This window comes from Corythoichthys intestinalis, chromosome 7 (genome assembly GCF_030265065.1).
Source record: "Corythoichthys intestinalis isolate RoL2023-P3 chromosome 7, ASM3026506v1, whole genome shotgun sequence".
In the NCBI taxonomy this organism is placed as follows: Eukaryota; Metazoa; Chordata; class Actinopteri; order Syngnathiformes; family Syngnathidae; genus Corythoichthys; species Corythoichthys intestinalis.
In genome coordinates, this window is record NC_080401.1 from 3730003 (window position 1) to 3751977 (window position 21975).

Sequence of the window (21975 nt, forward strand, 5' to 3'; positions counted from 1 at the left end):
ATAATTTTCATCCTTCTGCTGTAAATTTAACACGAGTAGACGCCCAATCCATTTGAACTGGGAGGGTAGCAGATAATCAGCCCCTCCCACTTCTTTGGCCGTCAGTGGCAGCCAGTGCCAAGCAATGATGTAAATTTGTGCCATTTCAGGTCATTACTTGTTGATTTTACAGTCACTTACTCTTGATTTTGGGGTACAGAAGAGGAAATGAATGAATTGGCAGTGACTCATACTCCGCCGGAAATGACCTGTAAATGCCCTAAAATGAACATAAAGTGACCTTTAAATGCCCCGAAAATCGGAAAGGTGATTGTAAATGCTCTGGTTCAGTCGCCTTCTCGGTCTTAATGGATTGGGCGTCGAACGCCGTCAATGGCAGCCATAGAGTTAAGTGAGACATTATTATGGTAGAAGATTTTGGTAGCAACTTGTTGGTTCCTTTATTTATTTATTTTTTTACATTGACACCTTTTTAAAACGATATCTCGATTCTTTGCATGACCATATCGATAACCTTTTGGGATGCAAAGTATCACAATAAATCATCATTTCAATATTTTGTCCCCCTCTAAGAGAAAACCACTTATCTACAAATTTTGCAATTGTTTTGCATGTTTATTTTAAAGGATATCAAATAATAAATAAATCTGAATATACAGCGCTTATATGAATATGAGCACTTTTCATTGAAGAGGAAAGATACACTGCTGGCCAAAAGTATTGGCACCCCTGCAATTCTGTCAGAAAATGCTAAATTTTTCCCAGAAAATGATTGCAATTACAAATGCTTTGGTAATGTCTTCATTTATTCTGCTCGCAATAAAAAACACAAAAGAGAATGGGAAAAAAATTAAATCATGATCATTTTACACAAAACTCCAAAAACGGGCCAGACAAAAGTATTAGCATCATTTGAGAAATCCTTTGATGCTTCTCTAATTTGTGTAATTAACAGCACCTGTTACTTACCTGTGGCACATAAGAGGTGGTAGCAATAACTAAATCACACTTGCAGCCAGTTAAAATGGATTAAAGTTGACTCAACCTCTGTCCTGTGTGTACCACATTGCGTATGGAGGGGGAAAAAAGACTTTCTAAGGACTTGAGAAGCAAAATTGTGAGGAAGCATGGGCAATCTCAAGGCCATCTCAAAAGACCTAAATGTTCCTGTGTCTACCATGTGCAGTGTCATCAACAAATGCCTATAGCCCAGTGGCTAACCTCCCTAGATGGGGACAGAAAAGAAAAATTGACCAGAGATTTCAACCAAAGATTGTACGGATTGTGTAAAGAACCTCAACGAGCAGTCCGAGGGTACAACAGTTTCAACCCGTACTGACCAGGAAGACCCCACTTCTGACCCAGAGACATAAAAAAGCTAGGCTGGAGTTTGCCAAAACTTACCTGGAAAAGCCAAAAATGTTTTGGAAGAATGTTCTCTGGTCAGATGAGACAAAAGTAGAGCTTTTTGGGAAAAGGCATCAACATAGAATTTACAGGGGGAAAAAACGATGCCTTCGAAGAAAAGAACACGGTCCCCACAGCCAAACATGACAGAGGTTCCCTGATGTTTTGGGGTTGCTTTGCTGCCTCTGACACTGGACTGCTTGACCGTGTGGATGGCATTATGAAGTCTGAAGACTACCAACAACTTTTCCAGCATAATGTAGGGCCCAGTGTGAGAAAGCTGTCACCCTCAGAGGACATGGGTCTTCCAGAAGGGCAATGACCCAAAACACACTTCAAAAAGCACTAGGAAATGGTTGAGAGAAAGCACTGGAGAGTTCTAAAGTGGCCAGCAATGAGTCCAGACCTGAATCCCATAGAACACCTGTGGAGAGATCTGAAAAGGGCAGTTTGGACAAGGCACGCTTCAAATCTCAGTGACCTGGAGCAGCTGGCCAAAGGACAATGGTCTAAAATTCCAGCTGAGCATTGTAAGAAACTCATTGATGGATACCGGAAGCGTTTGCTCGCAGTCATTTTTTCTAAAGGTTGTGCTACCAAGTAGTATTAGGCTGAGGGTGCCAATACTTTTGTCTCGCCCATTTTTGGAGTTTTGTGTAAAATGATAATGATTTAAGTTTTTTTTTTCATTCTCTTTTGTGTTTTTTTCATTGTAAGCAAAATAAATGAAGGTATGACTACCAAAGCATTTGTAATTGCAATCATTTTCTGGGAGAAATTGAGCATTATCTGACAGAATTGCAGGGGTGCCAATACTTTTGACCAGAAGTGCATGTTAAAATATGATTATACTGTTTTATTTTGATAATGTATTTCACTGTGCCATTATGATCACTGTAAATGTTTTCATGTCTAACGAATTTGTGACTTTGTTTCCTGGTCTCTAGACAGAGGCCATTCACCCAGATTGTGCCCTAGTGGTTCAGCACATGAAGGCTCAGGAAGAATGTAGACATATCATCATACAGGAACAAAAGCTCTCCACAGGAACAGGTATGTAAGAGTGTGACTCAAATCTTTTGACCCAGAGTGGTCTGGCGGTGCAGCCGCAACTTGGTTTCTAGGAGGTATGGTTTTAAGGCATAAACTGTGGATTTTCAAAATAACATGATGATGCGTGGAGCGATAATAGAGTCTATAAGGGTTCAAAACTCTTTGTCAGCAATTGCTTTTTTGCTGTTACCGTAGTTCGTGCGGCATAAGCTGAAAATGGTGCTCCCTGGGCGGTGACGAGAAGTAGTGGGTGGAAGTGCTGAAATTTATTTTGTTCCAAAAATGCTCATAAATGCCCCAAAAGGGTCATGTTGTGGGGCCGGTGGATTAACGCCAGTCAACCATTCTCACAGGGCTCCACTCTGAGCTTTTTGGCTAAAAAAGACAGATCGACGTAGGGGTGGGGGCCTGATGCACAGTAATAATGCTGTTCCCGAACCTAGTCTCTTTATTAAGTGCATCTGACATAACAGTAGAACACACAACAAGCTGAAAAAAAAAGGATTTTAATGTACAGGGAGTCCCCGGGTTATGAACGAGTTCCGTTCCTGCGCTGGTGACGTAACTCAAATTTCCGCGTAAATCGGAATTAACCTTTTAAGTACCCCAAAATAACTATTCAAAAAGCCCAAAAGTTTTGTATTTTGTTTAATGATAGAGGATACACTGCCCTCTGGTGGCAATGTTGGGTCTGGCTAGACTGCCGCCTTATAAGACTGAGAAGCAGACTCTGACTGGATAAAGGATCTATCTGGTTTGGCCCACATAAGGCTGTAAGTTGTTTCAGCTAATATATGTTTGTGTATGCATTTGTAATTAGGTTTACAGCTACAGTTTGTGGAGTTACGTGTGAGCGATTTGCTATGAGAATTGCAAACATGTTAGCATTCGTAGCATCTAAGATAGCAGACTTTTGTTAGGCAAATTAGGCTAATTTAATCTACTAAATTTACATATTGAGCAGACTACATGGACGTTAGAATGCCAATTGTTTTGTGTGAAGTGTTTTATTTTTAAAATGCCTGTCGTTTTGAACATAAGTGTACATATGTGTGGTACCAGACACGTGTGGAGGAGGAGGGGGTTGGGGTTATGTGTGTGCTGGCCGACTGTGTAGACACGCCACCGAGTACTTTACTTGAACATCAAAAACACCTTTAAAACCGTCTGTGTACCGCTAAGCCGCCGCATAACCACGTCCTCCCGCAAGCTGGTGGTTGGAAACAAACGATGTTACCCTTATAAACTGTGTTTGAGCAAATAGTGAAAATTCTTACACCTGGTTTATTGTGGGGATTTTTAAAAAATAATGATATGTAATTTTCTCTTATATAGTTTTTTGCTGTAATAATTTATTAAACCCCCTGCCGTCCCATGGCTATTTCAATCCGTGTGTCTATACTCTCTATAGGCAACCATATTTGTTTGTCCGTTCTCTTCACAACGTTATCCAGAAAGGTACACATCTTTAGGTTCTCATTTTTATCTAAATTTAATATTTGCAATCTATCTCTTTGTTTCATTTTCTGTGATTCCAGTATTTGTATCAATCTAAATGTGATATTTTGGTAATTCCATTTCTATGTATTTTGTGGTACAATTTATATTTTTGTATTCTTCCCACTAGTCACCCTTGTTAAGTGGTCTGTCTTCTCCCTCTTTTTACAACTTTATTGACAGAGAAAGAAATTAAGAAAGCTTGAAAAATAAAAGCCACCAGGGAATCAGATTTTTTAAATTTAAGATTTATATTTATTTCATTATGTATTGTAGACATGCCTCGTAAGGAAAGGAGGTTGAGGGATTAAAAAGATAAAAATAAAAAATAAAGTAGCTGGATGAGGCTGTTAAAGGCAAAGGATCCATGATCAGCTGGGCGAAGAGCACAATAGGGAAGAATAACACAGTTTGCAAGAATATTCAGGTATAAAATACAACAATTATGAGCACAATTAAAAAGTTATTGTGCTATTCCATTTTATTTCATTACTTTATTAATTATTAGGTGTTAGAGTTGTGAAATAATAAAAATAATAATAAACTAATAGTTTTGAAAAAACTGTGCTCATGGTGGTTCATTGAACATCTGATATGGTTTGTTCTCTGATGAAAAACAAGTTGAGGAAGGAAGTTATGATAAAGAGATTGAAAGAAGAAAAGAGGCAAAGACTGACTGAGTCACAGCCAGAAAGTGTTGATGATAGTGTTGAATTCTATTCACCTTTCTCCCCTCTCAATTAAAGTATGTCACAGCCACAGCCAATTATACTGTAAAGCTGGTTAAACTGGAAGTTATGTTGTTGTTAGGTGTATTAAACTCTTGTGCCCCTTTTGATCTATGAGCACCTGCCCTCCATCATTCTCTGCACGGCCCTGTGTGTCACAGCTTTACAAATTGTGAAAAAGAGAAGGAAATGAAAAGCTTCAAGAAGCACAATTGCCTTTTTTGCTGTTTGTAAAGCTGAACAACACGACATATTAATAAAGTAAAGTGAGAAATAAGATACTGTGAGGTATAATAGGGTACTGTTTATGCAACAAAAAAACCCAAAAACAAAATAAAAACAGAGAGATAGAGGAGACAACATGGTGTCGTAAAGTCGAAGTTGAACTTAAAACCAACGCTCCATCTTGTTTGCTGTTTTGAATGTTTAGTTGCAGCGACTGCGCATGCCCAAAGGCACGTGTGCGAGTGCTGATGTCACTGGAGTAAGAACTAAGGGTGTAACGGTACATGCATTCATATTGAACCGTTTCGGTCCTTGGCGTTCGGTTCGGAACGGGGGCGTACCGAACGAGTTTCTGACGTAATGTAACCCTTACTTTTCGAGGCTGTGAGTCGATCGGGTTACAGTTTCTTTGTGTGGATTATATTTACTTCGTCTTCCCTACTATAATGAGGACCAACACGGTAGGACAGTAAGAAACGTCAACAGCGCAACAACGTGGCCGCCGCGAGAACGCAGTGAAACGCGGCCGTTAATCAGCGAATGCACACCAGTCGCAGTGCGGCCGCGTGTTGAGTCCCAGAAGCGATTCAACGCGATGCAGGCGAAAACAACGGCAGAGTTTATTATTTGGCGCGAGACACGGCCCTCCTGCGTCAATACTACTAGCTAGCAGACCGGAAGTCACTCGTGTGAAAATACGGTGGATCCAGTCGATTTTCAAACTGATATGCAACCGTAACCCACTTTTTAAGTCCATCAGATCTCTTTAGTGGTAGATCGGGGCACAGTTGACTTGTTTTTGTTGATTTACAGTTGTCTTCTCTGCTATAATAATAATCAACACGGCCCCATATTCAATACAAAACCCTCCTACCACAACAAAACAAGTAGGAACTAATATTCACATAGGAACTAAAGTTAAACAACATAAAATATACAATATAAATGAATACTACATCACATTTGTAAAATACAAACACATAGTAAAATAAATAATAGCCCATTTAAATAAAATAAATTGAAATGAGCTAAAACACCTGTATTTAAATAATAAAAATAATAAACAGATCCTGCTTACACAATTAAATGTATTAATTTCTGTGTGGCGCTTTAATTTGAGAAAATCCACCCTTAAAACCCTTCATAAGAAAAAAAAAATATATTGAGGCATTTCATTTGTAAAATACATGTTAAAATCTTTGTCATTGGGATTGCTTTTCTCTTTAGCACAGGACTTGTTTTTTCTTCTTGCTTTCAGAAAGAAAGCTGACCAATACGCGGGATCTGAAAGGCAAATTGTTGTTGGATTATTATCTTTAAATACCCGCTACTTTTTGAGCGGAATTCTAGCTTTGTACAGGCTACTGTTCCTATTGTTGAAAGCACAAAAATGTGTAATAAACAACTAGCACATTTACATTTTGCATTTTGTTTTCTTACTGTACCGAAAATGAACCGAACCGTGACCTCAAAACCGAGGTACGTACCGAACTGAGATTTTTGTGTACCATTACACCCCTAGTAAGAACGTTCCATTCATATGGTTCCGGAGAAATCCCCGCAAGCAAATCCTTCCGCTTTGGAGGGCGGAATCAAAAGTTTACATATTTACCTTCCGTTTTCCCCAACTCCATGTAAAGTCGATGCCATTCCGCAACACAATCGTTGCATCTTGGTGACACAGCGTCACTGTATAAACGGCCCCTCATTTTGCAATGGCAGTTCATATATTGACAAGTACAGTATGGTAGTAATCACTAATTGCAAACCTTTTTGGTCATTCCCAGAGCCGTATAAAGAGAGTCGCGACACTCTTTGATATCGCCGCAGGTAGTCACGTGGTTCCTGTAGGGTGTGGGTAGTTCCAAGCACAAGCAGCGCTGTAGTTGTTTTCAATGGAACTGACAGTGGTAACTGCGACATTTATGGGAAAACGGATAAAATCGCGTATCTAGGTACTAATTTGATTATGTCATTGCATTATAACATATATTTAAATTCTAATTTTACATTTGGAGGGGTAAGACGACAACTGAAAACTATTTAAACTGTTACGCAGAAGGGAACTGTCCCATGTGGAGTTTCAAGTTTGTATTAGCATTAGCACGAGAAATCGACTTTTACATTGAAATGCAAGATGATTTAGGTTTTTCTTTTTCCACGACAAGAATACTGTTTTTTCAGAGAATGTCTAGATTTGCTTGATTCACCTACCTGTGGTAATATATTAAAGATAACACCATGTATAACATATTTTGTTACCAAGTTCTAAATGGCACATCCTAGTTGGTTTCGTCGCATTGACATGTAAAAGGACTATAGCTTCCCAAAAAGTTTGAGGTCACGACTTTTAAATTCTATTTTCCACTTTTCTTTACTGTTGTACTTTCTAATACTTATACAGTGGGGAGAACAAGTATTTGATACACTGCCAACGTGGTGGTCGTAGCCCACACTCCCCTCTACTGGCTTTTATTGTTGTTAAACTTCCTGTTTTTATGTGGCATGAGTTCAGCCTTGGCAGGCTGGGAGTGCACCTGCAGCTCATCGCAATCAACACTGCTTATAAGGTGCGGCCTGGGCAGCAAGCAGATGCCAGATGATTCCGTCAGTCTCCATTGGTACATCGGCCAACTACTCCTGTAGTTTCTGATGATCATTCATTGAACTCTTGACTAATCTTGTTTTTTTGCCATCAGGACACCCACCCTCCAAGCCCTCGCAGCCATAGCCTGAACCTTAGCCACAGCCTCAGCCACAGCCATTGTTCAATAAAAACCCTTCACTCCACTTCCGTCTCCTGGTCGCACTTTGGTCCACATCGACTTTTCCAACTTTGCCATAACATAATCATCTAGCCAAAAGAAAAATGGACCAAGCGATCGCCGACTGCTTCCAAGAGGCCCTCGGACACAAAGGACAAATTCTAGGTAATCATGAACAAATGCTACGTAGCTTAGAAGAGACGCTGCTGACAGTTTCTATGGACTTGAAGCAGGTCAGGACACAGCTCTCGCGATCCCCCACTTCCAGGGCCGGATCTAATTTGCCCGTGAGTAGTCCTACTGGTGGGCCATCACCCCCAATTCGGCCGGGCGTGTTTATACCGACTCCTGAGTGTTATTCTGGGGAGTTGGGCTCAGGTAGTCGTTTTTTGCTTAATTGCAACCTAGTATTTAATATACAGCCTTCCAGTTATGCCTCTGATGCTGCTACGGTTGCTTTTTGTATTAACCTCTTGAGGGGGAAGGCTGGCCAGTGGGCAACCGCACTTTGGGAGAGTAATTCCCCAGTGCTGTGCTCTTTTGACGCTTTTTCTTGCCGCCTGTTTTCCCTCCAGCAGGGTTCCCAATCAGTGGCGGACTTCTCGATTGCTTTTCGCATTTTGGCTGCGGAGAGTGGCTGGGGTGAGCAGGCTTTAATCTCGGTCTTTTCATGAAATTTGGCAGATGACTTAAAGGACGAACTAGCAATACGGGATCAGCCTTCCACCCTGGAAGAGCTAATTTCCCCAGCAATAAAGATTGATAATCGCATCAGAGGGAGAAAGCCATCAAGTCACGTCTGTTTCTGGCACTCTTGTCACCCTCTGCCGATATCATCAAACCATCCCCCAATGACACACAGCGACCAAAACCCCCTCTCTGCCCTGCACAGCCAAAAGACTGGGCTCACCGGATAAAAGGCAGCACCATGGTCAGCCAAACCTCCTCAGATTCCTGCTCTCAGTCACGACTCATACTATCAGCTAGCATCTCCCAGGGTTTAGACGCCATGCCACTTCAGCTATTCATCGATTCTGGTGCTGACGACAGTTTTATGGACGAAGGTTTTGCGAAGCAAGCTAAAATCTCTCTCGAACCCCTCAAGGCCCCCAAAGTGGTGGAAGCAGTGGATGGTAGAAAACTGTTTTCATTACCTTATCGCACCGTCCCTCTCATGCTTAAGGTCTCTGGAAATCATCATGAATCAATACAATTGTTTATTATCTCCTCTCCAGTTGCACATGTCATCCTTGGTCTCCCCTGGCTCAAACATCAACTGGACGATGGGGAAGATTGTGGGATGGAGCAATCGCTGCCACCTGGAGTGTCTTTGCTCAGCACATGCACCCGGCAGATCGGTCAAAGAGCCAGCCCATCTTCCAGAGCCTCCTGACCTCTCCAACGTACCCCCCGAATATCATGACTAGGCGACAGTGTTCAGCAAGGACCTCGCCCACACTCTGCCTCCCCATCGCCCCTATGATTGTGCTATTAATCTCTTGCCGGGGGCACCCCTTCCAACAAGCAGACTCTACAATATATCCGGTCCTGAAAGAGCAGCTATGGAAGACTACATCAGAGACTCCTTCGCTTCTGGAATCATCCGTCCCTCCTCCTCCCCTGTCGGTGCAGGCTTCTTCTTTGTGGGCAAGAAGGATGGCGGCCTGCGGCCCTGAATTGATTACCACTGCCTAAACCAGATAACAATAAAAAATAAGTACCGTTTGCCTCTAATTGACCCTTCTTTTGAGCCCTTCAGTCACGCCAGGTTGTTCACCAAGCTGGATCTCCGTACTGCATATCATCTCGTCCGAATCCGTGAGGGGGACGAGAGGAAGACAGCATTCAACACTCCCCTTGGTCATTTTGAATATTTAGTAATGCCCTTTGGCCTGACAAATGCCCCTGCGTTTTTTCAGACTCATGAACGACCTGTTCAGAGATGTTCTGAATGGCTTTATGTTTATCTACCTTGATGATATACTTGTGTTATCCCGTTCCCTAGAAGAGCATCACCATCACGTCAGAACGGTCCTACAGCGGCTTTTGGAGAACCGGCTTTTTGTTAAACCGGTGAAGTACGAATTCCATGTGTCTTCAGTGAGCTTTTTGGGCTATATCATCGCCCAGGGGCAACTCAGGCCAGACCCGATAAAGATAAAGGCAGTCATAGACTGGCCTACTCCCAGTAAACGCAAAGAACTACAGAGATTCTTGGGCTTTGCAAATTTCTATCGTTGCTTCATTAGGGACTACAGCAAGGTGGCACTCCCTCTGACCCAACTCACTTCCACCAAACACCCCTTCGCCTTGTCTGATGCCGCCGGTAAGGCCTTTTCACGTTTGAAATCCCTCTTCACCTCTGCCCCTATCCTCGAACACCCTTACACCTCACGCCAATTTGTGGTGGAAGTAGATGCATCAGACTCTGGAGTGGGGGCTATTTTGTCCCAGCGGGATCCCACGACCCAGAAATTGCATCCATGTGCTTTTTTTTTCCCGGCGGTTGAGCCCTGCCGAGAGAAATTATGATGTGGGTAACCGGGAATTGCTGGCGGTTGTTTTGGCCCTGCAGGAATGGCGTCACTGGCTGGAAGGTGCCAAGATCCCGTTCCTTATCTGGACAGATCACAAAAACCTCTCCTACATCCAATCTGCACAACGTCTCAACCCCCGACAAGCCCGCTGGTCACTGTTCCTTTCCAGGTTTAATTATTTGTTGTCATATCGCCCAGGTTCACGCAATGGCAAGGCTGATGCACTCTCACGGCTGCATTCACCATGTAGACCAAGCTCTGTAGACCCTGGAACCATTCTTCCCTCATCCTGCGTGGTCGGCGCTGCCAGATGGGAGATTACATCAATGGTCAGGGAAGCTCAAAAAGCTGATCCAGATCCGGGAAACGGTCCCCCGAATCGCCTATTTGTCCCATCTGTTGGACGATCTCAAGTCCTGGAATGGAGCCACTCGTCCAAACTAACCTGCGACCCCGGTATTCATAGGACCCTAGGATTCCTCCGCCAATCATTCTGGTGGCCAGGCATGGCCAAAGATGCCCGTGACTTTGTCAAAGCCTGCGCAATCTGTGCTCGAGGGAAGGCTTCCCATCAGCCTCCTGCTGGTTTATGTCCCCTCCCTATTCCCAGTCGACCTTGGTCACACATTGTAGTTGATTTCGTAACCAGTCTGCCTCCCTCTGAAGGTAACACAGTTATCCTTACAGTCATCAATCGTTTTTCCAAGTCTGTTCACTATGTTCCCCTTCCCAAACTACCATCTGTTCTTGAGACCGCCAACCTCTTAGTTAAGCACGTGTTCCGGCTTCACGGCCTCCCCCTGGATATTGTTTCAGACCGTGGTCCTCAGTTCTCTTCACTGGTGTGGAAAGAGTTCTGCAAGGTGGTGGGCGCGGCAGCCAGTCTTTCCTCTGGATACCATCCTCAGACCAACGGCCAGACCGAGAGGGCCAACCAAGACCTGCAGGCCGCCCTGCGCTGTGTCACCGCCCACCATCCAGTCTCCTGGAGCACTTTCCTTCCCTGGGTGGAGTATGCTCATAACTCACTCATCTGCTCAGCCACCGGTATGTCACCTTTCATGGCCTGTAATGGTTTTCAGCCTCCTTTGTTCCCAGAGCAGGAAAGGGAAGTAGCTGTCCCTGCCGTGAAGGACCACGTCAGCAGGATTAAGGACATCTGGAGGACCGTAAGGGCTGCCCTCACTCGCACCGCCGAAAAAAACAAGAAGCTAGCCGATCTCCACCGTTTACCAGCCCCTGAATACAAGGTGGAACAAGAGGTCTGGTTGTCTGCCCGGGACCTTCTCCTGCAGGTGGAGTCGCGCAAATTAGCCCCCCGGTTCGTGGGCCCTTACAAGATCACGAAAATCATTAACCCTTCTGCTGTTCGGTTGGACCTCCCAGCATCCATGAACGTGCACCCCACCTTTCATGTTTCCCTGCTCAAGCCTGTTTCTTCAAGTGACCTCTCCCCTCCGGCTGTTACCCCTCCCCCACCCCTTCTCATCGACGGCCATCCCGCGTTTGCGGTCTCAAAGATTCTGGATGTCCGGCCTCGCGCCCGTGGATTCCAGTCTCTGCTTGACTGGGTGGGCTATGGACCTGAGGAGAGGTCATGGATCTCCCGTGGTCTTATTTTGGACCCGTCCCTCTTGCGGGACTTCTATGCTGCTAACCCTGGGAAGCCAGGCAGGCCGCCCGGTGGCGTCCGTTAAGGGGGGGGGGGGGGGGTACTGTGGTGGTCCTAGCCCACACTCCCCTCTACTGGCTTTTTTTGTTGTTACACTTCCTGTTTTTATGTGGCATGAGTTCAACCTTGGCAGGCTGGGAGTGCACCTGCAGGTCATCGCAATCAATACTGCTTATAAGGCGCGGCCTGGGCAGCAAGCAGGTGCCAGATGATTCCGTCAGTCTCCATTGGTACATCGGCCAACTACTCCTGTAGTTTTTGATGATCATTCATTGAACTCTTGACTAATCTTGTTTTTTGCCATCAGGACACCCACCCTCCAAGCCCTTGCAGCCACAGCCTGAACCTCAGCCACAGCCATAGCCATTGTTCAATAAAAACCCTTCACTCCACTTCCGTCTCCTGGTCGCACTTTGGTCCACATCGACTTTTCCAACTTTGCCACAACAGCCAATGGGAAAACTCATTGGCAGTGTATCAAATACTTGTTCTCCCCACTGTATGTATATATATACTGTATATATATGTGTGTGTGTGTGTGTGGGGGGGGGGGGGGGGGTGCGTGTGTGATTGTGTACATATTCCTTCTTTTATAGACTGTTTGACCTGAAACACAAAGAAATTACGTTTAACAAATATTTCCCGCATAACAAAAATTTTGAATATAGCCTCTAATTTTAGCAAAACCAAACCTGTACCTTTTTAGAGGCAATTTTCATTTAGATTGGACCCAAGCAACACAGATAAATGATTACAAGACAGGAACACAAGTGAATTATTTTCTGTAACATGGTGTAATGTATAACTAACAATTTATTACCCTTTGATAAAGAAAAACATTTTTTAATTGAACAATTGGTGAAATTGGTGTCATGGTTCATTCTTTACACCTAACATGTTATAGATCAGTGGCCTGTGATGGTTGGTTGTGCAGCATGGTTTCCCCAAAGAACTAGAACAGCAGAAAAAATGGGTGGCAATGGTCAGCTGTCAAAATATGAAATAAAAGGCTTTTTTAATGTTTTTTTGCTATTTGAAAAATGGGCTTCGTGCCCACAGCCAGCAGGCACCAGCAGCAGTCCCCAGCAGAAGCGGATCATGAAAATGTGATCTAAAAAAAAAACATTATATTAGTTTTTTATTATACATTTGTGTTTATTGTTTGTTGACATCACTTTTCAATCTATACAGATCTCTAAAATATAACAATATCAAACATTTTGGTGTAAAGAATACAGGTTGTCACGCATTGATTTGGTACTCTTCCATGAGGGTGATACAGTAGTTCAAAGCTTACAAAATCAAGGTAATTAGCACGTGAAAGCCAGTCGTCTACCAGTACTCACAAATACAGATGAGTGTGAACGTCACAAAGGGCCTCTAAAAGAGTTGACAATTTAAAAGGTTGTGACTTAATGAATTAATCCCTGGCGATACATACCCAGTTAGCAGAGTCAACTTAAAAAGTAGAAAATCGCTTGTCACCAAGATAAAATATATGTATAATTACGCCACGCACATACAAATAAAGCTCAACATATACATTTTAAAGCGCCTGTTATAGAATATAGACTGTTGAAAATTTAAAAGGGACCGTTTTTATAATCAACTTAACCCCAAATATACTTGACAGCCAGCCATTCGTATGGATGCGGTCTGCCCTCATCGAAGCCATGTTTGGAACTACCCGAAGCTGCGCTTCCCGGAAAACCCTTAAGTAAAACCATATAATGGATCCCTACGGGAGTGTCGTGACTCTCTTTATAAGGCTCTGGTCATGCCTTCACATAGTCATTTGTGAGTTCCTCAACTTTCAAACAGTGATTGGTGTATATGGTTTTTACTACACTGTAACATTTAAGGAAGTCAGCATACATGTGTTCTAACAAGAAGATTGAATAAAGTTTAATTTTGAGACCTGAAAGCAAAGCTAAACAAGTGCAGTGCATTTTTCTTGAATCCCATGTCACTCCTATCTGTCTGCTCGTGTTCTCTGTCTTAGATTTTGCCATATCACTCCATTGTTTATTAAGGGGAGGATATTGCACTGTATATCCCAGTGGTGCCCTTCCTCTTGTAATATGTGTAACAATATTATGGTAGGAGCAATGAAGAACAAAAATGTTTTATTGGACCATGGCAAAACAAATCAGTAATGCATGTCTGAGATAATCCAACATACATTTAGATTTTCATAAACCTTATATGTGTAGTATGCTTGGAAATGGAAATAGTCCCCTTGAACATTACCCTCTTTAAAGCATAGATATCAAAATCACATCTATGAATGTTGCCATGAAGCAATGTGATAAAACAGTCCTGACTGTTGAATTTTCCAGAAAAGGTAATTAAATTGTGTAATGATGCCCTTAATGAAGGGCATTAAACAGGTTACGTTTACATGGACAAACTTTACTTAATCTGATCAATTTTCGGATTAAAATTACGACCGTGCATCTCCTTTTCCATTTGTTAACAAACGAATAAAAAACGTGTAACACTTGCTTTGTGCATATAAGGTAAAAAGCCTGTGTATGACTTGAAGTAGATGTGAGTCTGTTTTCCATTGATTTATTGTTGTATAGCTACACTTAGCAAAGCTAATGATGTCTCAGCTGTGACGCAACACACAGAATTGTAGTCAAATTGAACATAATTGTACCTGTTATTGGTTTGTGGTGGCATTGTCTTCGTTCCACATCTGCATTCATGATAGAGGTAAGCCTAAAAAATCCAGCCCGACCCAACCCGGGTCCGCGGGTATTAAAGCACGACCCGGCCCGATCAATTCACTTGATTTGCAGCCTGAAAAAAAAAAAAAAAGAAATTTTATGGCTTGATAGAAAGCCCCACCCCGAAATGTAATGTTGTTTTTGTAAGGACTCAGGAGGAGGAAAGGAAGGGGATGCGATGCGTCAGTCAGACCTGGACAGAGCACTGCTTGTAAAAAAGGAGTGGTTGTGTTTTGTGTGATCACAATTGTGACGATGCCTGTGCATACTGTAATGATAACAAATTAAAGCCTGTCTTTTGTAACGAATTCTCTTGGTTAAACAAGACTGTAAGATGCATATTCAATAAACATATATCTTTTATAGTTGTGTGTCTGTTCTATCAGGTGGATAGTTCATGCTTCATTTCCTTGACAAAATGCAGCAGCCCATTTGACACTTAATTTTTTTCGAGTTGGCAGGAAAAAAAGCGCTTAAAGTGCGTATGACACAAAAAAGCATGTTTATTTCATATTTCACGTGGTGTTTTATGCTCCTGAATGAAATTGACCGCTTGGATGTGTGTGGGAACAATTGTTTTATATATTCAATTTTTGAATCCCGCGCCATGAAAATGAATGACTTCAGTCTTCAGTCTCGGGTTTAGGAATTCGATTTCACCCGGGTCAGCATCTCACAATACAGCATAGCATGCAGATGGACTGCAGACTCAGCTGATTTTGCAGGTTTATTCGTTTATTTCTCGCATCATGCCAGCCAAACGGTTGCAGAAAATTGTTGCTGCACCAGGGAGAGGTGTGTGAGCCTTTCTGGGTTTCAAAAGGTTTCCATTCACCGCGGATATTAGCCAAAACAAGCCCTACTACTGTGGGACCGTTGGACTTACGAGGAAGTGAGTAAACATCATATTTTGTATTATGTCAAATACTGGGATCATGGCACACGTTTTAATACGAAGGTGGCTTGCATTTTTTTTGACTGATTGTCCACCGAGAATGCCGCTTGGCCAACGACTGGCGGGCTTATTTGCACCCCCCCCATAATCGGGTTATCGCCCTCTTAGTGAGCCCACTAGTCTGACAGATTTTCAACCCCATCAGAAATTGCAACTTTGGGTTAATAATGGCCACGGATACAGCAATTACAAAGTAAACACTACAAACTTTCTTTAAATGAAGGACTATTTACTTAAGTCTGATCATGAACAGACATGTAGAAAAGTTCTCCTCAGACACATCCTGCCATGCTAGCTACACAACAACTGCACACCTCTCTCTCACTGTTTACGTCTTCACCGTGTAGTAAAGCATTATTTTACGCCATATTCGTGTTGACCATGTGGGAGCTACGCGCTCCTCCGACGTTGGCTAATTTGTCCGGCGGTGCTCTCCAGCTGCTTCCCCGGCGAGCTCTCCTGTCCGCAGCAGGGGAACAAGCTGTAACTTGCTCGCTACCAGGTGGGTTGCCGATCGGCAAAGACAATCCACAATCCCCCCGCCATGTGATATGATCCGGGCTAGTTTTGTGTGATTTTTCGCATCGAAAAAGGGAAAATAGGACTTTGAGATGTCACTCAGTTCGGGTAAGCGTATCGGCTAGCTGTCACGCCTCTTGGTTTGTTTACATTCTCCGAAGCCGGGGCAGGGAAATGACAAAAGCCGGACTAAGTACGATGGCATAAAATGTCGTTTGGGAGGTGCGAAAGTAAAGGTGAAGTCGACATTTTTGACCATTATGGAGTAATTTTGCCATGTCGTACTGAATAAATGCATTTAAATACTTCATATTCCATTTAGCACAAGACTGTTACTTGTCATGACCATACCATTTATTTAGCAATTAGACAAAAAATACTTTGGTATTTAAATCCCTGAATTCTTTATAGGTATGGACGTAAAACAGTCTTGATTCTTGGTTAAAAGCTAAAAAACGGGTAGTTAGCATTTATTTTACGTAAATATATCAAATGTGCTGCTAGTCTTTACGCCTCTGTGGCACCGCCTTATCACCACAAAGAGCTTTTTCCGTTGAAAATTCTTATGAATAAATGCTTAAATCCCTGAATTCTTTATAGATATGGATGTAAAGCAGTGTCCATTCTTAGTTAAAAGCAAAAAAAAACGGCAGTTAGCATTTATTTTACGTAAATATGTCGAATGTGCTGCTAATCTTTAAGCCAGTGTGGCGCTGCCTTATCGCCACTAAGAGCTTTTATACATTGAATTTTTTTGTGAATAAATTCTTAAATCCCTGAATTCTTTATAGGTATGGATGTAAAACATTCTCGATTCTTGGTTAAAAGCAAAAAAAACGGGCAGTTAACATTTATTATATGTAAATATTGCGAATTATAACGCCAATGCTGTAGCGGCTAATTTCTCTCATTGATTTTTTTCACAACGTTTCAAAATGCATGCATGGTACGAAAAATATAATAAGTAACTTGAATCCTCGAACAAGTAACTCCTGAGACAATTCTTCCTGTTTGTATGCAGTACAGCATTTGTACTTTTTCAACCTAAATCCAGCGTTAGATCGCTGCGTGCGTGTGTTTGAGAATAACCCCTCTTGATGCTGGGTGTGGGCAGGCCCCCTACTTGAAGGTGTGGCGCAGTGTCTGAGGGGTGTGACCCGTCAATATAATCATAAAGTCCCTGCAATCGAATATTTCCGCTTTAGAGGCCAGAATCAAAAGTTGGCGTCCTCACCGTCCGAAGGCGAGGACATTCCGCAACAAAACCATTGCGTCTTGGTGTCACAGTGTCACCATATAAACAACTCCTAATTTTATAAGAACATAACGCCAACCTGTTTCAACATTTAAAACGGAAGCTAAAAAGTTTGCAAGGTTTATTTAATGTTTTGCAGTGTACCGTTCAGTCATGCATGTCAATGCTATGTTAACACATGTGTGTAAAAATGGACTGTTTAGGAGCATTATACGTATACAGTATGTATGTAAATAGCCACCATAAACGCAACAGAACACCCGGGCTTGCAAAAGACCAGGGAGTTGAGAGGGAGAAAAAGCCTATTATCTAAAAACCCAGAATACCTGTAAAGATCAGTCCTTTCATTTTCAGTATTCATCACAATGTCACAAGCTCTAATTAGCACCTCATGAAGGAAGCACTATTCACACAATGTAATTCAAATTAGAGTGTTGTGGCCTTTTTCTTGCCTGTCCAACCGTGGAGTGGCTTTCCATTAGTTGAAGAGCCATTAGTATATAAAAGATGATTCATGTGCCATTTCAATCAATACGCCACAGTAAAATGCCAACTGAACCTGAGTGCACGACAGATGAGTTACCTACGGCTGCAAATTATTTACTTCCTCGGACCGTTAGCTTTAAAATATGAACTTTTTTTCCCTCTAAATTTAACAAGATAACTGCGGTACGATGTATTTCCTGTAAGACAATGCTACTGTATCATGACTGTATTGAGTATCGTTTGTGATAAATATTGTTTTCCTGCCTTAGGGTGCCAAACAATATGGGATGAGATTCGCTGCTGGCATCGTGCTGAAGTTGGACAGGTGGTCGGTGTGACATGCACCAATATCTCCCAGCTGTTTAATAACAAAGGTAAATCAATCAACTTGGCTATTGGCTGTTGAAAAATGTCATGGACATAAAAAAAATAAAAATTTACAACAACAACAAAAAAATGCCATTCTTCAAATGTTGCACTGTGACTGTTTCATGTTTGTATGGAATTCACAATTACATTGTAATTGCGTTTTGTAGCATCCTTACATATTAATGATATTGTTGAAGCAACATTTGAAGGCCATTCCATGTTTATTTATGTCATTTAATCTTTTTTGTACCACGGACCGGTGTGATGTCGGCCTTTTTTGTCAAGGACAGGCAATGTGTGGCAGAAAAATAGGAAATACAAAATAACACGACGGGGCTAAAAACTACAGGTCGACCGATATGGGGTTTTCAAATGCAGATACCGATATCTAAAAAAAAATTTCAGCCGATTGCCGAGATCCAAAGCCGATTTTGTAAGCCGATATTTGAGGTCAATATATTTATGGCGGAAAACACAGACAAGACTGATAAAGCAGTATCTGCTCTTGCACTCCTCTTTAAAAAAAACTGCTGTATTTTAAGACAAAACAACTGTTGCGTTTGTTAGAAAAATATGTCTGTATGCTTCCATAGCAGATTCATGGCGCATTAAGCTCCTGAACTATTTTTAATTAGTCCGTTTTACCCTGGAAACCCCCGTTTACAACCGCTTTTGTTTCAACCCAGCTATAAAACAAAGGTAATAATTACCGTATTGGCCCGAATATAACACGGTTTTTTGCATTGAAATAAGACTGAAAAAGAGGGGGTCGTCTTATATTCGCGGTCTAGACATTATACCCATTCACGACTCTAGATGGCGCCAGATATCATTGAAGCGATATTCTGTCATGACAGATCTCAGCTACTCTCAAGTTTAACCAGTTTGCATTATTTTATTGCAATTTTTTTCCTTATTCTGATTTGTTTCAAGACTACAGTTAGTTAGACTTCACTTTGATGGTTAATGCAGTTATTGCAATTTTGTTGTTTTATCACAATAGATTGGTTTATTTACATTTCAAAAACCAGACGCAATTCATTTACCAATGTACAGTAATTGCACTTTATTTTACATATTTAAATGTTCAGATATTAAGATTTGAATGAGGCAAAATAACAAGCTTCTTGTCTCATATACTGTATATTGTTATAGTCCTTTGTTTCGGATGTACTGCAATTATTTTCTATATAAAAATGAATTTGGTGTTCAAAAAGTCTTTTTTTCAAACTTGAGTCTTGAAAAAGAGTGGGTCGTCATATAATCAGGGCCATCTTATATTCGGGCCAATACGGTATATTTATTATTCAAATTGTCTGTCATTTTTAGCTTAGAATCATGAATTGATGTCGAATATTTCGTTTAGGAAAAAAACAAACTTATTTACTCGCATATTTTAAACTTATGAACAAATTACATCACAATGAAAAAGATGGTGTCTGTAAAAAACTCACGTATATCTACCTCATAAGTATGGCTTAATTGTATTTTTTTTTTGTGACTGTCGTATTTTCCCCAATATGTTAGATGATGGATAATCGATCCAAACCAATAAAGATTAAAAAAAGAAAGAAAAAAAAACATTTAAAAGGGTAAATATATGAAAAACAAAGTCTCGACCACTCCTGGATGTCTGCAATTTCTGTATCGCGACCCTTGTTATATGACCATGTTTCACCCATAAAATCCCCAAAAACTCAAGCTGTGGCCATTCACAGCTGTGTCTTGACATTCAGTGATACATGCTACATAGAGTTTTTGGATCAAAACAAGGTAAGTACGCGATAATATCTCGTTAAAGTCATGGCGTCTGTAATTCTGCTCTTGCGTGCTCTCACCTCCAGATAGGGTTTTGCTGTTTATTTTTTTTTTGTTTGTTTAAAATGACCTCCTGTTCAAAATTTTTCTTCCCTCAGAAAAGTGAGATTTTAAGCTTTCCAAAGATATATCCCCCAAATTGGGGATCTCAGAGTGGAACTTCAAGTCACTGGAGTGTTTTGCACCATAAACATTTTTTTAAAGCACGTAGATTATAAAGGCTTCTTTTTTATTGCTTCAAAAGCTTCAATTTAACAATGATGACCTGAGACTTAACCCTTTACAATTCGAGCATTTTTCTGTGAAATTTGGGATTGATATTTCTATGAGTATTTATAAACTTAAAAAACGGTTCCAACATGCCTTGTTGCACATCTTTTTATTCCTAAATTATGAAAGGATTATGTCATGAACTTTTTTCTAAATGTTTACATTTTTGAAAGTATCATAACCAGTTAAAGTTAATTGTTAATTGTAAATAATTTATTTTGTTCTATGAAACGAGTTATTGTTATTTAGTTAAATAAGACAGAATTGCTGTATGTTGTTCGGATTTAGTGGGACGGGTTTGTGACGTCATGTCGTACGATATAAGTGGGGAAAGTGGGGGCTGTTGTTTTGAGTAGTGAGTTGGCGTGACGATAGGAAGTCTTCAGGATAGAGCTAATATAATTTTTTGATCTACGTTCTTTATATCTACCTCCTTTTCCATCCATTTCAGTTGCTGTTTTTTGTTTGTATTTAATGTCAAGCCGTGGATTCATTTTTTGTTGCATTAAAGACCAGATGTAAAGAGCAGCGTCAAAGTTTTTCTTGGCTCGCCGACCGGCGCGGTGAGGAGGAAGACAAGAGGCTAGCGTCAGACAGAAAGCCTTTTCTTCATGGATTCAACAGCTCCTTTTGACAATAGTTTGTAAACAATAGACATTATTGTCATGAAACTTGAAAAATCACATTTTCTATTCATTTCAATGAAATGAAACTTCCATCTTTTACATCTGGAGGGGTCTTTTCTCTCATGGATTTTAGCAGATTACGAACAGGAAAAAACACATTTTTTGTCATCGTTTACATGGGCAATAATACAAGATGTTATTGATTCAGCATTGAGGGTGATTCGGTTCAAAGTAGGTCTGGAAAGCTCAAGTCTTATCTAATTTGACTGGATCTATGACATGTTCATGATAATGGCTATTTCTTTTTTTTCCATTTTCTTACCTTTTGGAGGGGATCAATATCATTGTTTATCAAACCTCTTCCTTGGTATCAATGTCCCCTCTTTTTAGGGGCTCATCTTGAGACTCGCATAATTCATTGCTTCTACTCGCCTCCTAAGGACCGGACACTCTTCAACTGGTTTTCTACACCTTCTTCTATCCCTGCCTTGTCGTGATGTGATGCCATTTTGTCAATGTAATTGTGAAGAAAAATTTATTATTCCCGCAGAGCCACTGACGTAAATTTCGACTGGATTTTTCCAGCCGCCTCGATAAAGCTCATTTTAAATATGATAGGGGAAACCAGCGTCCACGATTCTGCAGCACGGAGTATAAAGGGTTAAATCGGTCTAGTGCTATCAAACCAACGAACGCAGCACTTCTTTTTGTAATTATAAACACTCAGCATCAAAAGAACATTATTTTCAAATACTTAAACCCACTTGGAAATCACAACGAGATGTAAAAAAGTGAGAGTTGAAGAAATGCTTGCCATGCTAATGTGAATGCTACGTTAACGCTACGAGTTACATTTAGAGTGAAAGGATCACTCCTCAGTAAACACCTTAAAAGGCTAAAGCAACACTGCAGATTCTCTCATGCAAGACAAAAAAAATAATCATACAATATTTACAAAATAGGCAAGCCTTCGATTCCTTTAGCAAGGTTAAGAACCAACACAGAAGTGGAAATAATATTTCAGTTGAGTCACTATTTTGGAAAACAAAACAAAAAATCTG

General features: G+C 41.2%; 1 protein-coding gene across 2 annotated transcripts in view; it reads left to right on the top strand.

Annotated features, from left to right (window-relative positions):
- The window catches only part of ghrhrb (growth hormone releasing hormone receptor b), a 111685-nt gene that overhangs the window by 34202 nt on the left and 55508 nt on the right, over positions 1–21975 (top strand). For both annotated transcript variants that reach the window (XM_057842324.1, XM_057842325.1), the window contains exons 2-3: positions 2355–2460; positions 18101–18205. In XM_057842324.1, the coding sequence (XP_057698307.1) occupies positions 2355–2460; positions 18101–18205 (211 nt within the window). The remainder of the gene's footprint in view (positions 1–2354; positions 2461–18100; positions 18206–21975) is intronic.